This window comes from Coregonus clupeaformis, chromosome 35 (assembly GCF_020615455.1).
Source record: "Coregonus clupeaformis isolate EN_2021a chromosome 35, ASM2061545v1, whole genome shotgun sequence".
Lineage (NCBI taxonomy): Eukaryota > Metazoa > Chordata > Actinopteri > Salmoniformes > Salmonidae > Coregonus > Coregonus clupeaformis.
In genome coordinates, this window is record NC_059226.1 from 2,442,126 (window position 1) to 2,459,230 (window position 17,105).

Sequence of the window (17,105 nt, forward strand, 5' to 3'; positions counted from 1 at the left end):
CAGTCCAAACGGCATCACCTGATACTCGAAGTGACCCATCGGTGTATTGAAACCCGTCAACCACTCGTCCCCCTCTCTGATCCGGACCATGTGATACGCATTGCGTAGGTCTAGCTTGGTGAACACCGTAGCACCCTGTAAGGAGTCGAAGGCAGAACTCATCAAGGGCAGGGGATACTTGTTCTTGACCGTGATGTCATTCAACCCCCGATAATCAATACACGGTCGAAGAGAGCCATCCTTCTTACCCACAAAGAAGAATCCTGCCCCCAGGGGTGATGACGAGGGACGAACGAGACCAGCAGCTAGGGACTCCTTGATGTAGGTCTCCAAAGCCTCACGTTCAGGTCGGGAGATACTGTATAACCTTCCCTTGGGGTAGACAGCTCCAGGGAACAGGTTGATGGCACAATCATATGGTCGGTGGGGGGGGAGTGACAGAGCCTTCTGCTTACTGAACACTTCCCCCAAATCGTGATATGTCTCGGGAACCAGGGACAAATCTGGGGGTTTAGCCTCAATCACCTGACTGGGAACCGAATGGGGACAGGCAGTCTTGAGACAGTTAGCATGACAATCAAGGCTCCAACTCGTTACCTTGCCCGTCACCCAATCGAACGTGGGATTGTGTTCCTTCAGCCAGGGGTATCCAAGGACCAGAGGAACATGGGAAGACGGCAGAATGAAGAATGAAATCATCTCAGAATGATTCCCCGACAACAGCATCTTAACCGGTTCAGTCCTCATCGTGATACGTGCCAGACTACTGCCGTCCAGAGTGGTAGCTTCAATGGCTTCCGGCAATTGCTCCTTGGAAAGCCCCAGCTGTTCCACCAACTCGGCATCAAGAAAGCTTCCATCGGCACCTGAATCGATAAAAGCGTTAATCGCTAAGCTCTGATTCCTGTTCATAAGGGTGGCCGGGAAACGGGGTCTGACAGAGGTATTGAGAGGTCGAAACTGGCTCGCTAAAAGTCCTCCCAACTTTAGCGAGCCGCGCAGTTTGACGACCGCCGGGAACCAGTGGCGAGGTAATGTCCCGAACCACCACAGTAGAGGCAACAGTTAGTCCTACGTCTGTGTTGGCGCTCCTCCTTGGTTAACCCGTGCCGCCCCACTTGCATGGGTTCAGAATCGGGAGACAGGACCTCTCCACTAATCCTGTGTGGTGGACGATGATCGACGTATTCTGGTCCAATCCCCGACCCGACTGGAACCTGAGAAGCTGATCGGTTGGACGGGACCCATTGCTTCTCCCTCCTTCGCTCTCGGACTCGATTATCCACCCGAATAGACAAGGCTACCAAGCTGTCCAGGTCACTAGGCTCCGGATAGGAGATCAACTCATCCTTGAGCTGCTCCGACAGACCCTGGTAAAAGGCCGCTTGCAGAGACTCCTCATTCCACCCACTCTCCACAGCCAACGTCTTGAACTCGATCACGAAGTCGGCCACGCTGCGAGTTCCTTGGCGGGCGAAAACAGGCGCCTAGCTGCGTCCCTCCCTCGGACGGAATGGTCGAAGAGCTTCCTCATCTCGGCCGTGAACCCCTGGTATGAAGCCATGCAGGGATCCTGTCGTTCCCAAACGGCTGAAGCCCACTCCAGCGCTCGACCACGCAGCAACTCAATCACAAAGGCTATCCTAGCTTTGTCTGTGGCATAAGAGTAGGGCTGTAGATCGAACACTAATCCACACTGCATAAGGAAGGAACGGCATCTTCCCAGCTCCCCCTCATATTTATCCGGCGTCGGAACCTTGGGCTCACGGAAGGACACAGCTCCAGAAGCGGCAGGCGAGATGGGTGAAACCGGTAGTGGATCCTCCACCGGAAACTTGCGCTGGTTCTGGACCTCCGTCAGACCGGTAGAAAGGTTCCGAACTGACAACGCGATCTCCTGTAGTACCGTGCTATGATGGCCCAACATCTTCTCCTGATGGGTAATGGCATGGCGAACAGAGTCCAGGTCCGCTGGGTTCATTACTGGCCGGATCGTTCTGTCACGGTTTACTAAGCCAGAACCCAGAAGCAGACCAGGACAAGGTAAATTGAAACAAAGGTGAGTGTTTATTTAATAGATCCACGAGTGAGGCTGAATAATCCAGGGAACAGAGCGGGTGGCGTGGATGGTTTGTTGAGGGTGCAGTGGTAGGTCCAGTAATGGCTCGGCAGCCGCCGACCATCAGGCAGAGGTTGGGTGAAGGTTCCGGGTGAGTGACTGCAGATAGAACAAAACGGAGGTAAGTATACAGCAAGTCAAAAAGGTGCAAAACAACAAAACTAACGCTAGAAGTTCCAAGGCTGATACACGGACAAACATACTGTTCATGGCTAACGATCCGGCAGGGAATGGATGTTAGGCCAGAGCCTAAGAAGGGTGATGATCAGGACCAGGTGTGCAGATTGCTGATGGGATGCAGGTGCGGAAATCAAGAGAGCTCCCGCCTAGCAACGTTGCCCGGCAACCAGGCAGGGAGCGTTCCAGAACCCTCGGGAAACTGGAGATCACGAGCAGAAAAACTAGTACACCGACAGGACCCGACTCAGACTGCCGGGATCGTTACACAACATCATCGTAGTTGAAAATGAACTGTGTTTTTATGAGATATATTGCTGGTTTTAAGAAGATCAAGCTTGTTTTGTCTTGTTTATTCTACAGTATAGAACAATGTTTCCCAACCCTGGTCATCGAGTACCCCCAACAGTGCACATTTCTATTGTAACCCTGGACAAGCACACCTGATTCAATTAGTCAACTAATCATCAAACCCTCAATGAGCTGAATGAGGTATGTTTGTCCAGGGCTACAACAACAATGTTTACTGTTGGACCAGGGTTGGGATACTTTATATTGTAACATCCAAAAATAGATTTGGTATAAAGTAAATTGGCCAGTATTCCTAGTGTTGATTTTTCAGTGTAACATTTCTAGTGTTGATTCAGGTGTTCAATTAACTCTATAACTGTTAAATTAACACTCATTGGTGTACAATAACCTGTTGGTGTTAATAACCAGTGTTAAACCAAAACCACACCCATCATAATGAAATGTCCCAGCACGATCTTTTGAATAGTTTGTTTCAATATCTATGTTTTTGCATGTTCATTAATTGATAAGTTGATTTTATCCTACTCAAATACAAAGAACATCATTTGTTTTATTAATCTAATATGTTACTTGGACTTGTTGCACCCTTTACTGAAATGGTTGTTCCAGTTTAGATTCTTTAGGTAGTCATTCTGAATGCATGTTTGGGTGAATAAAAAATCAAAATGTTGGATATCCCCACTCTGGCTGGACTCACTTTGCAAGTCAGCATAATGTGACTTGCAGGCCTGTAAACCATGAGTTTTAGGCCACTGTATTAGGGTAAAACTAGGACCTCAAAATATGGCGTTATGAAATGTGTTATGTTAAATCATTTAATTTTTATGATAACATATTCTCTTAGGATCTCACTTGGTGAAAGCCACAGGACTGAACATGGATGAATGCAACAACCATGTCTATGTCACTAACAAATACAGTCAGGGGTAGTAACGCTACAATTCACTAGAAAGGCAAGGCACTCTGGGAAATATGCAAATAAGGCTTTACACTAATGTGTTAATTTAATACTGAAAAGTGTGGACCCCAATAGACACTGGACCAGTGTTAAATGTAACACTCTGTGTTGATTTAACACTGTCGAATTTTCTGTGTAGTTTAAGAGGTTAATGTTGGGTGTTTTCTATGATTTTCAGGGACAAAGGAAGGAACAAACCATGATTACATTGTTTAATTGACTCCAATTAACTATTCCCCAGGTCATTGCTGTAAATGAGATTGTGTCCTCAGTCAACTTACCTGGTAAAATAAGGGTACATAAAAAAATTAAAATGAAATACTTTCACACTACTAGTAGAAAACCAAATTGGTTTTACAAAAACAACAACAAATGAGAAACAATATACACAATAACAGAACATAAAACATATTACACATTGCTGAGGCCATGGGCTCCCGAGTGGCGCAGCGGTCTAAGGCACTGCATCTTAGTGCTTGAGGCGTCACTACAGACCCCCTGGTTCAATTCCAGGCTGTATCACAACCGGCCGTGATTGGGAGGCACATAATTGGCACAGCGTCGTCTGGGTTTGGCTGGTGTAGGCCGTCATTGTAAATAAGAATTTGTTCTTAACTGACTTGCCTAGTTAAATAAATAAAAAAGAATGGGAAAATGACAAGTGCTGTTTATGCTTATGCTGCATTCATAACCAAGTGGGAGGTGGGAATTTACCAGTTGTGAAGTCATAAATACCGGTTGGATGCATTCACATGCTTTGAACTTGTTGAGAAACGCAGATTGGCTAATGGCCAACAGCTGCTTAAACCATGAACTAAAAGTACAGCTATCATGCTTGTAAACAAATTATAGTGTTCAAAAACCATATTAATAGATTGCTTTTTATAAATAATATTTTGTTGTTGCATTTAACTGTCAAATGCTGTTATTGAGGTAATTTCCTTAGTAGGTGATGTCAGAGGTCAGCATGTGGGAGAAGTGGGATCTCAGGATGAAAGACGAGTTCCCCACTAGTAATTACCAGTTCAAGTGGATTTGTCCCAGTCATATGTGGCCAGGGATGGGCATAAATTACAATTACAAAATACAACTACAAAATACCCTAAAGACCAATGTATCAAAATAAAATACAAGATACTTTTGCAAAGTATTGTATGAAATTAAAATGAATGTGTTTTGTGTTTTAAAATACAAAAATAAATGTGCAAGTATCTGGCCGAACAGAAATAACATTCTCAGTAATGGTTACAGAAACGTTTTACTTTATGACTGTGTTATGTTGTTGTTTATCTACCTTAGTTGAATACATTGACACTCTGGATAAGAGCGTCTGCTAAATTACCTAAATGTATATGTGAAAATGAACAACTGCAAAGCACACTGGGTATTTTCATTGGCCTTGTTTCGGGGCAGAGCTCATTTGAGTAATACTCAGCATGCTTTGCAATTATTCATTTTACATATACATTTACATTTACACTACCAGTCAAAAGTTTGGACACACCTACTCATTCAAGGGTTGTTCTTTATTTTTACTATTTTTTACATTGTAGAATAATAGTGAAGACATCAAAACTATGAAATAACACATATGGAATCATGTAGTGACCAAAAAAGTGTGTTTATTTGAGATTCTTAAATATATGTTTAATTTGAGATTCTTAAAATTGCCACCCTTTGCCTTGATGACAGCTTTCCACACGCTTGGCATTCTCTCAACCAGCTTCATGAGGTAGCCACCTGGAATGTATTTCAATTAACAGGTGTGCCTTCTTAAAGATTAAGTTGTGGAATTTCTTTCCTTCTTAATGCATTTGAGCCAATCAGTTGTGTTGTGACAAGGTAGGGGGGTATACAATGCCTTGCTAAAGTATTCATCCCCTTGGCATTTTTCCTATTTTGTTGCATTACATCCTGTAATTTAAATTGATTTTTATTAGAATTTCATGTAATGGACATACACACACAAAATAGTCCAAATTGGTGAAGTGAAATAATAAAAATAAATTGTTAAAAAAATTCTACAAAATAAATAACAAAAAGTGGTGCGTGCATATGTATTCACCCCCTTTGCTATGAAGCCCCTAAATAAGATCTGGTGCAACCAATTACCTTCAGAAGTCACATAATTAGTTAAATAAAGTCCACCTGTGTGCGATCTAAGTGTCACATGATCTCAGTATATACAGTTGAAGTCGGAGGTTTACATACACCTTAGCCAAATACATTTAAACTCAGTTTTTCACAATTCCTGATATTTAATCCTAGTAAATATTCCCTGTTTTAGGTCAGTTAGGATCACCACTTTATTTTAAGAATGTGAAATGTCAGAATAATAGTAGCGAGAATGATTTATTTCAGCTTTTATTTATTTAATCACATTCCCAGTGGGTCAGAGGTCTACATACACTCACTTAGTATTTGATAGCATTGCCTTTAAATTGTTTAACTTGGGTCAAACGTTTCGGGTAGCCTTCCACAAGCTTCCCACAATAAGTTGGGTACATTTTGGCCCATTCTTCCTGACAGAGCTGGTGTAACTGAGTCAGGTAGGTAGGCCTCCTTGCTTGCACACGCTTTTTCAGTTCTGTCCACAAATGTTCTATAGCATTGAGGTCAGGGCTTTGTGATGGCCACTCCAATACCTTGACTTTGTTGTCCTTAAGCCATTTTGCCACAACTTTGGAAGTATGCTTGGGGTCATTGTCCATTTGGAAGACCATTTGCGACCAAGCTTTAACTTCCTGACTGATGTCTTGAGATGTTGCTTCAATATATGCACATAATTTTCCTTCCTCATGATGCCATCTATTTTGTGAAGTGCACAAGTCCCTCCTGCAGCAAAGCACCCCCACAGCATGATGATGCCACCCCGTGCTTCACGGTTGGGATGGTGTTCTTCGGCTTGCAAGCACCCCCTTTTTCCTCCAAACATAACGATGGTCATTAAGTTCTATTTTTGTTTCATCAGACCAGAGGACATTTCTCCAAAAAGTACAATCTTTGTCCCCATGTGCAGTTGCAAACCATAATCAGGCTTTTTTATGGCAGTTTTGGAGCAGTGGCGTCTTCCTTGCTGAGCGGCCTTTCAGGTTATGTCGATATAGGACTCCCCTGTAGCTCAGTTGGTAGAGCATGGTGCTTGCAACGCCAGGGTTGTTTCCCACGGGGGGCCAGTATGAAAATGTATGCACTCACTAACTGTAAGTCGCTCTGCTAAATGACTAAAATGTTTTACTGTGGATATAGATACTTTTGTACCTGTTTCCTCCAGCATCTTCACAAGGTCCTTTGCTGTTGTTATGGGATTGATTTGCACTTTTCGCACCAAAGTACGTTCATCTCTAGGAGACAGAACGCGTCTCCTTCCTGAGCGGTATGACGGCTGCGTGGTCCCATGGTGTTTATACTTGCGTACTATTGTTTGTACAGATGAACGTGGTACCTTCAGGCATTTGGAAATTGCTCCCAAAGATGAACCAGACTTGTGGAGGTCTACAATTCTTTGGCTGATTTCTTTTGATTTTCCCATGATGTCAAACACAGAGGCACTGAGTTTGAAGGTAGGCCTTGAAACACCTCCAATTGACTCAAATGATGTCAACTAGCCTATCAGAAGCTTCTAAAGCCATTACATCATTTTCTGGAATTGTCCATGCTGTTTAAAGGCACAGTCAACTTACATTTACATTTACATTTTAGTCATTTAGCAGACGCTCTTATCCAGAGCGACTTACAGTTAGTGAAGACATATATATATATTTTTTTATACTGGCCCCCCGTGGGAAACGAACCCACAACCCTGGCATTGCAAACGCCATGCTCTATCAACTGAGCTACATCCCTGCCGGCCATTCCCTCCCCTACCCTGGACGACGCTGGGCCAATTGTGCGCCGCCCATGAGTCTCCCGGTCGCGGCCGGCTGCGACAGAGCCTGGATTCGAACCAGGATCTCTAGTGGCACAGTTAACACTGCGATGCAGTGCCTTAGACCACTGCGCCACTCAGGAGACATGGTGTATGTACACTTCTGACCCACTGGAATTGTGATACAGTGAATTATAAGTGAAATAATCTAAAACTATGTCAAAACTATAGTTTGTTAACAAGAAATTTGTGGAGTGGTTGAAAAACGAGAATTAATGACTTCAACCTAAGTGTATGTAAACTTTCGACTTCAACTGTATACACCTGTTCTGAAAGGCCCCAGAGTCTGCAACACCACTAAGCAAGGGACACCACCAAGCAAGCGGCACCATGAAGACCAAGGAGCTCTCCAAACAGGTCAGGGACAAAGTTGTGGAGAAGTACAGATCAGGGTTGGGCTATAAAATAATATCTGAAAATTTGAACATCCCACGGAGTACCATTAAATCCATTATTAAAAAATGGAAAGAATATGGCACCACAACAAACCTGCCAAGAGAGGGCCGCCCACCAAAACTCACGGGCCAGGCAAGGAGGGCATTAATCAGAGAGGCAACAAAGAGACCAAAGATAACCCTGAAGGAGCTGCAAAGCTCCACAGCAGAGATTGGAGTATCTGTCCATAGGACCACTTTAAGCCTTACACTCCACAGAGCTGGGCTTTACAGAAGAGTGGGCAGAAAAAAGCCATTGCTTAAAGAAAAAAATAAGTAAACACGTTTGGTGTTCACCAAAAGGCATGTGGGAGACTCCCCAAACATATGAAAGAAGGTACTCTGGTCAGATGAGACTAAAATTGAGCTTTTTGGCCATCAAGGAAAACGCTATGTCTGGTGTAAACCCAACACCTCTCATCACCCCGAGAACACCATCCCCACAGTGAAGCATGGTGGTGGCAGCATCATGCTGTGGGGATGTTTTTCATCGGCAGGGACTGGGAAACTGGTCAGAATTGAAGGAATGATGGAATGCGCTAAATACAGAGAAATTCTTGAGGGAAACCTGTTTCATTCTTCCAGAGATTTGAGACTGGGACGGAGGTTCACCTTCCAGCAGGACAATGACCCTAAGCATACTGCTAAAGCAACACTCAAATGGTTTAAGGGGAAACATTTAAATGTCTTGGAATGGCCTAGTCAAAGCCCATACCTCAATCCAATTGAGAATCTGAGGTATGACTTAAAGATTGCTGTACACCATCGAAACCCATCCAACTTGAAGGCGCTGGAGCAGTTTTGCCTTGAAGAATGGGCAAAATTCCCAGTGGCTAGATGTGCCAAGCTTATAGAGATATACCCCAAGAGACTTGCAGCTGTAATTGCTACAAAAGGTGGCTCTACAGAGTATTGACTTTGGGGGGGTGAATAGTTATGCACGCTCAAGTTTTCTGTTTTTTTTGTCTTATTTCTTGTTTGTTTGTTCTTCAAAGTGGTAGGCATGTTGTGTAAATCAAATGATACAAACCCCCAAAAAATCAATTTTAATTACAGGTTGTAAGGCAACAAAATAGGAAAAATGCCAAGGGGGGTGAAAACTTTTGCATATTATGGCAAGAACAGCCCAAATAAGCAAAGAGAAACGACAGTCCATCATTACTCTAAGACATGAGGGTCAGTCAATACGGAAAACTTCAAGAACTTTGAACGTTTCTTCAAGTGCAGTCGCAAAAACCATCAAGTGCTATGATGAAACTGGCTCTCATGAGGACCGCCACAGGAATGGAAGACCCAGAGTTACCTCTGCTGCAGAGGATAAGTTCATTAGAGTTACCAGCCTTAGAAATTGCAGCCCAAATAAATTCTTCACAGAGTTCAAGTCACAGACACATCTCAACATCAACTGTTCAGAGGTGACTGTGTGAATCAGGTTTTCATGGTCGAATTGCTGCAAAGAAACCCTACTAAAGGACACCAATAAGAAGAAGAGACCAGCTTGGGCCAAGAAACACGAGCAATTGACATTAGACCCGTGGAAATGTGTCCTTTGGTCTAGAGTCCAAATTGAAGATTTTTGGTTCCAACCGCTGTGTCTTTGTGAGATGCGGTATGGGTGAACGGATGATCTCCGCATGTGTAGTTCCCACCGTAAAGCATGGAGGAGGTGTGGGGGTGTTATGGTGTTTGGGTGCTTTGCTGGTGACATTGTCTGTGATTTATTTAGAATTCAAGGCACACTTAACCAGCATGGCCACCATCGCATTCTGCAGCGATACGCCATCCCATCTGGTTTGGGCTTAGTGGGACTATCATTTGTTTTTCAACAGGACAATGACCCAACACACCTCCAGGCTGTGTAAGGGCTATTTTACCAAGAAGGAGAGTGATGGAGTGCTGCATCAGATGACCTGGCCTCCACAATCACCCGACCTCATCCCAATTGAGATGGTTTGGGATGAGTCGGACGGCAGAGTGAAGGAAAAGCAGCCAACAAGTGCTAAGCATATGTGGGAACTCCTTTAAGACTGTTGGAAAAGCATTCCAGGTGAAGCTGGTTGAGAGAATGCCAAGAGTGTGCAAAGCTCTCATCAAGGCAAAGGGTGGCTATTTTAAGAATCTCAAATATAAAATATATTTTGATTTGTTGAACACTTTTTTGGTTACTACATGATTCCATGTGTTATTTCATTGTTTTGATGTCTTCACTATTATTCTACAATGTAGAAAATAGTACAACAATTAAGAAAAACCCTTGAATGAGTAGGTGTGTCCAAACTTTTGACTGTACTGTAATGAATTTAGCAGATGCTCTTATCACACCATAGTGCCATCAGACTTTTGATACCAATGTAGAGTGAAAGGGGGACAACTATAAAGAAATGGTATAGAAAAGTATTTTGAAAATACAAATTACAGCTTTCGAAAGTTCATTGGCGTATAGTTCAGCCCAATGTAATACAACATTCAAAATACTCAGAAGTAATTCAAATAGGTATTTCAAATACATGTAACAGAAATACTGCCCATCTCTGATCGTAGATCAATAACCAAGCATCAACAACCCAACCTGGCTCTGGCAATGGGTTGTGAAATGACCCAAGTGCTCGTTCAAAATAACCCAGCATTTGTTCTGTCCAATATTTACCCAAATTGAATTGTTTTTAACCCAGCATTTTGTTTTGTCCATCACCCAACCAAGCGGACACATGTTAGAGGTAGCTGCCCGATTGAACCCAAACATAATTCCATAATTTAGCATGCATTGGAGAGATTAAATGGAAAGGCGAATGGCCTAAATAAATGATAGTGTATAGTGCTCTTTAAACTCCGGTGATGGGGACAATATCTAAATTATCCTTTTGACTAAGCACTCGATATCAAGTGAAGGCTATTCGCCATTGTTAAAAACCACTATCCATCGGAGATGCACGATGCAGAATTTTACAATCAGATTCAGTTACAAATGCATGTTTATCTAAAGATGTAGGCCTACGGAGAGTCCTGATCTGCCAATGGGGTTTGAGTTTACAGGAGGGTATCCAACTAGTTTGTATGGCGTAACTGTATTGGTTGTCAACGGAGTGAAGGGCACCTCTGGATACAGCGGATTCAGCACCATGGACAGAGCACCCAGCGGTTGGCTACCGACACATCCACAGCCAATACGGTCTCTAGCGCTACGATTGCGAGAGCGACATAGCAGAAACAGCAGCTTACAGCGCGGACCAATAGGATGACTGCATATCAGTTTCACAGCCAACCCGAATATCTGCAGATGCCTGCATCAAAGCGTCGAGATTTTTGCTGGTTTGCTTAAGGATAAGCCATCTATTTTAAGAATCTGTAGTATACATTTGATCGTTTTCTTTTCTATGTTCACACCTTCCTTTTCTTCTTTCTCGCCTTTCCCTACGGCGTGTTTGAGAAAGATACCCGCCTCTGTCTGCTTCTTCGGGAGGACTGAGATAACAGCCGTGCTATTGATTTTTGCTCTTCAATGGAATACATTTTTATACTAATAGCGAGTGTTGGCAATACATTTCGCATCTGCTGTGTACCGGTATTGCCCTCTATGAGAAAGAGATTATTCCATTATTCTTAGCTGAAGATTGAGACACCACACACAGACACAACAAGAACCGTGAAACGTTCATTCATAGAGCTTTCAGTTCCATAGCGCCTTCTCCAGGACCGTGGACAGCGCTTGTGTCAGTGGCCGCAGCTCGGCGTGAAAAACAACTATTAGGCCTATCGGTTCATCACAATCATCAAAAGATACTCAAGAATTGACCAATAGTAAAGATCACAAGCCGTGATTCCATATGGATTATACCAGAAGACTCTACTGATTTGAAGGTAAGTAATTGTGCCTTTGAGCAGTTGATATTCTGCAGCTTGTCAGCATCATTATCAAGTGATTTAATCAACATGCTATAAACAATACAGTATATTTGGTTTCTTTATCATTGCACTGTATTTGTCTTTATTGGGCACGATTAAGCAACCATTTTAAAATCACAGTGCAATTTTTTGCTTGCATTTCCATATCTTGTTAATGGTTAATTGGAGAAAAAAAATGTATTCAATAATAGGTCATGTGTCATCAATAAACAATATTGATCAATATCACAAATAAAAAACATGTAACATCAACAAATATAACATCTATATCTATATCAACGCTGTCTTGTGCTAAAGGGGATGGTGTTTTCATTCAAGGCTTCCATTTTGAAGATAAGATGGATGCTTGCGCACATTTCTTTATCATGCTTCAGTGGCCTTATCTTGCTCCTTATATAAAATTAATAGTAACGATGTAATGTTTGGCCTGGTTAGATTAATTCGAATTTGCATTCGAAATATTAGACATAATACATCTTATAAATGATATTAACATCATGGCTGAAATGAATATTAAACAAATCCTCATTTCAAAAGTGTATAGTGAATGCTGCGAGATTTGGCCGTTATGAATGAACTGTCTCTGAGGTGTTATACAGCCCAAGGTCTATTCATTGATCTGTGACTAACAAAAAAAAAACATGCAACTTTGACTATCCTGTAAACACAGGCTATTTAATAAACGTGATAATTATTTATAGCCTAATTAACACACAAGGAACTGATTGATTTATCCAAACCAAGCTGCAAAGGAATTTGATTTGGTTAGAAGTTGGGCATCTTGATTACTTCTGTTTTAAAGATAGGAAGTCTGATGTATATCAACTGAACAAACTAAAAACTGTGTTTGAATTAAACACTAAATATTAATACTATTTTAATGTAATATTTCTTATGTAATATGGCCTTCCAATTAATACAAATAATACAAAATGCTTTACCCCTGCATTTTCCAAGATCAACAGTTCTTGTTTTAATAACCATTGGAAATGCATTCAGCAATCAATGTACAGCTCATCTTCAATACATTTTTCACCCAAATCCCAAATGTTTACCATACACAAAACGCTGTAGCATACTACTTTGTAATGCACTTTCTATTCTGTTTATTGACAGGTACCATTTCCCCTCTCAGAGAACAAGCATATTTGGTTCTTCCCATTAAAAACATTTTTGTCAGATCCCCCAGAGAAGAGAACCAACTCTCCCTCCATAACTCTCTCCCCCAGAGGAACGATGGGTACCGTTCTGTCCCTCTCCCCTAGCTACCGGAAGGCGGCCCTGTTCGAGGATGGCCCGGCCACTGTGGGCCACTACACGGCCGTCCAGAACAGCAAAAACTCCAAGGACGCCAAGAGCCTCAAGCGCCAGTCCCTCATCAGCGTGTTGCCATGGAAACGCATTGTGGCGGTATCGGCCAAAAGGAAAGGTTCCAAAAAGCTCCCACCCGACGATGGGCAGAAGGTCAGCACTGAGCACACCATCACCAACAGCCAGAAGCTGAAGAAGTCCCAGTCCTGCGCCAACTTGTCCTCTTTCGCCACGCAGGAACCCACCATAGCTGCCACCATCCCCACCTCCAAGACCGTCTCCAACGTGGCCGCCACCGCCAAGAAGAACTCGCTGACCTGTTCCACGGGGGGCCAGGCAATGAACGCGGGCACGCCCAAGCGGGTGATCGTCCAGGCCTCCACCAGCGAGCTAATGCGTAGCCTGGGTGAGTTCCTGTGCCGGCGCTGCTACCGGCTGAAGCGTCTGTCCCCCACCGACCCAGTGCTGTGGCTGCGGAGCGTGGACCGCTCCCTCCTCCTCCAGGGCTGGCAGGACCAGGGCTTCATCACCCCGGCCAATGTGGTCTTCCTCTACATGCTGTGCCGCGATGTGGTCTCGTCTGAGGTGGCCAGCGAGCGGGAACTGCAAGCCTCTCTGCTCACCTGCCTCTACCTGTCCTACTCCTACATGGGCAATGAAATCTCCTACCCGCTCAAGCCCTTCCTGGTGGAGACTGAGAAGGAGGCCTTCTGGGACCGCTGCTTGGAAATCATCAACCGCATGAGTGGCAAGATGCTGCAGATCAACTCCGACCCGCACTACTTCACCCAGGTGTTCGCCGACCTCAAAAACGAGAGCAAGAAGGAGGAAGAGAAGACGAGGTTGTTGATTGGCCTCGACCGATAAGAGGAACCTTGGGAGGACGGTAAAGGGAGGAATAGGGGAGAAGTGGGACGGGTGGGATGTGGATAGGGTCAGGGTGGCATGCACGACTACAGAAAGAACAGGAGCGTTGTCTGGTGTTCCCATCTTGTATTAGTAGGAAATTGGTTTAGCTGGAGGCCCATAATGGCCAATCAGGAGGCTCTGGTGTCATATATCATGTTAACAAGGCCAATGTTTGGGCATTAAAGTACTTACAGACAATCGCACAGATACAATTACTGATAACCTTTATGTTGAGTGAACAGTAAAACACTGCCTTCAGGACATTTGATAACAGAGATGCAGCGGGGCCTGGGGCTGGGCACATATTAAATATTACTTCAACAGCAGCCAAACCTGACAAGATTACATTGATAGAAAATGATGACCCCTCATAAACCCAAAACAGGTAATCAAATGTCAGTGACTAGAGTAAAAGGAAGAATGGCTGAGTAAAAGACAGATACATTTTATGTGTCCAGATTCAGAGTCAAGAGAATCACTTTAGGGACTTCAGAAAGCTGTGAAGCCACTGCATCCCTTTTCCCCCTCTCCAAGCTGCATCGGCATCCTCACTGACCCTAAATATTAACACAGACAGTGGAAACACCAGACAACATCACTGTAGTAGTCTGCTCGTGTACTGTACATAGTTAGGGGGGAAAAACTAAGAGTCATCAAAGCAACCAAAAGCAGAGCTAAAGAGAGGATCCATGTGGATTCAACAGGGAAATATGGGGGTACAAGAAACATCATGATCCCACTACGCATGAGACCACGTCCCATGTCATCACGTGTCCCCTCAGGACATCACGTTTTCATATGTCTTAACATGTCCTCTCACATCTTAACTTCCTCCACACACAATCACCAATTGCCAATACCCCCTACCTCACCACCAACAATAGCCCTGCCCAAGTCTACCCCCACAACATTGCACTTCTTCCCACAACAAGCATGCCTGGTTTTATTTCACCATTAACAGATAAGAGGGTAACATTGCCAAATCTCACCACCTACCACAGTTCTGATTTGTGTTTTGGTATGGAGAGGAGGCTAGTCCTCATCGAATAAAGTGATATGGAAGGCCAGTAGAACATACTGCTGAGTTGATTGACTTCCATTGACCCAAAACAACACTAGTCGAGAACTACAGGAGACTATTATTGTGGCAATTCATGTGATGTGTCCACCTGCTTGGTTTCCATTAAGGACAGAACAAAATGGATTCTCCATTAAGTCATCTCCCTTAAAGAGACTATTCCCTCCCCACTGATGGTTATTTATGTAACCACTTGTGTTGACATGCATGTGTGCTTCTATGGGTTCCTAGCATGCTGCTTTGTGTTCGCACACCACGGCTACTTCCCAAATGGCACCTTATTTCCTATGGAATGGGCTGCTCTGGCCAAAAGTAGTGCACTACATAGGGAATAGGGTGCCATTTGGGACATACCCCCACATTATTTTAGACTGAGAGCAGTATGCTGCAATGCTGCCCTTACCTTAACTGATTATGAAGTTATGATTACTGATTATGAAGTCTTCGTTCTGATGAAATCCCACCTCCTGCAAGGTTGGGAGGCGAGAGTCCTGTGCCATATCGTTCTGAAGATGAGGATTTATAAAAACAACAACGCAAGTCTTGGATCATCATGTAGAACAAGAAAGACTTCTTAAAGCAATCACCCAATACATTTCATCAGTTATTATTATAGTATTGTGTATGTATGTTGGAGATGACAGAGCCAGTGACTTGTGTTCTACCAATGGAACTCAATGGCAACATGTAACAAGATAAATATTAATTATCTGCCCATTTCAGAATCTCCATTGACTTGGCTGTGTAGCGCTCAATTGAAACTGCCATTGATATTATCAACAGTCTCAAACCTCATGAAAAATATGCATATGAAAATCAGATTGCAGAGCCTGCATACATGTTCTTCCTGCATGATGTGTTTGGGCTGGATTGAACGGTAGATAGCTGATGTATAAGTGACTTTCAGATACAATTTGAATTATTATTATCAAGACATGTTCTTTGCTGTTGAACCAAGTTGTGTGGTATGGGTTCAGTGCTTATTCTCATACAATACAACCATTTACATTTCCATGTGCTTGAAACAGTTACTAAAAAGAAAAGAAAAACTGTCCACTGAGGGTTTGCTGCTTCCAAATTGATGCTAGTAAGTGAAAATTAGAATATTGCTCTCTTTTCATTGCTATTAATGTTTATAGCTCCAACCACATTTGAATGTGTGTAATTATTCTCTTTACAATTTCAGATAGTTACTGTGACTGGTAAAATATTGACATCTGGATATTTTGCAAACTTTATCTATAGGCCTTCCAGTAAAATGCACATGTGCAAACTGGCCAATAATACTGATGAGTAGAAATGTAGTGGAAATGACAGGCAGTGAAACTTCTAGACTTCTATATTGTATAAAGCAACAGAGATAGTGTCTGCCAGGTGGAGTTTCCGCCATTTTGTTTTCACGTATTCAGTCCATTCAACTCAGCAAGGGCAAGTCGCAAAGAACAGAGGGAATGAAACAAATGTTTGGAATGGAACACCCAGCCTGTTTGGAATGGAACACTGAGCCTGTTTGGAATGGAACACAGCCTGGGACTCTATGGAACTCTATGGAGAGAGGTGAAGTTCACCCTGTATCCTCTTATTTCTTTGACTAAGTCATAACTATGTGCCATGTTTTCACTTGCAACACAAACAAGACAACACATTTGTACAATACAAAGTTAATGGGGTTGTTTAATTATTTTCCCTTTTCATTTGTGAATCATATTGTGTGCAATTTTGTTGAACTACTCAAGTCAAAATAGTGTTATTAGAGTAAAGATGAGGCAATCTGTGACTAATGTATGTGGATGTATGACTATGTATGTGAGTGAGAAGAATTTGATCAACTGTTACATTTACTTTATATAAAAAACACATTTGCAAGCCTTTTTAAATGTTCTATTTCTTTGTGTCTGATCATGTGAATGAATGTTGAACATTGAGGAAGCAAGAACTCCATCTTACACAGATAGGCTTGGTGGAATTTTCACTGT

General features: G+C 42.9%; 1 protein-coding gene across 1 annotated transcript; it reads left to right on the forward strand.

The window, feature by feature from the left end:
• The first annotated feature begins 11,067 nt into the window (after positions 1 to 11,067).
• On the forward strand, positions 11,068 to 17,000 carry LOC121550385 (cyclin-dependent kinase 5 activator 1-like). Its single transcript, XM_041862613.2, has 2 exons — positions 11,068 to 11,786; positions 12,948 to 17,000. The coding sequence occupies exon 2, from the start codon at positions 13,068 to 13,070 to the stop codon at positions 14,007 to 14,009; it is 942 nt and encodes a 313-aa protein (XP_041718547.1). The 5' UTR covers positions 11,068 to 11,786; positions 12,948 to 13,067; the 3' UTR covers positions 14,010 to 17,000.
• Positions 17,001 to 17,105: the final 105 nt, after the last annotated feature.

Bases quoted from the DNA above. Each gene is read 5' to 3' on its own strand.
- LOC121550385 (XM_041862613.2), top strand. From the start codon at position 13,068: ATGGGTACCGTTCTGTCCCTCTCCCCTAGCTACCGGAAGGCGGCCCTG.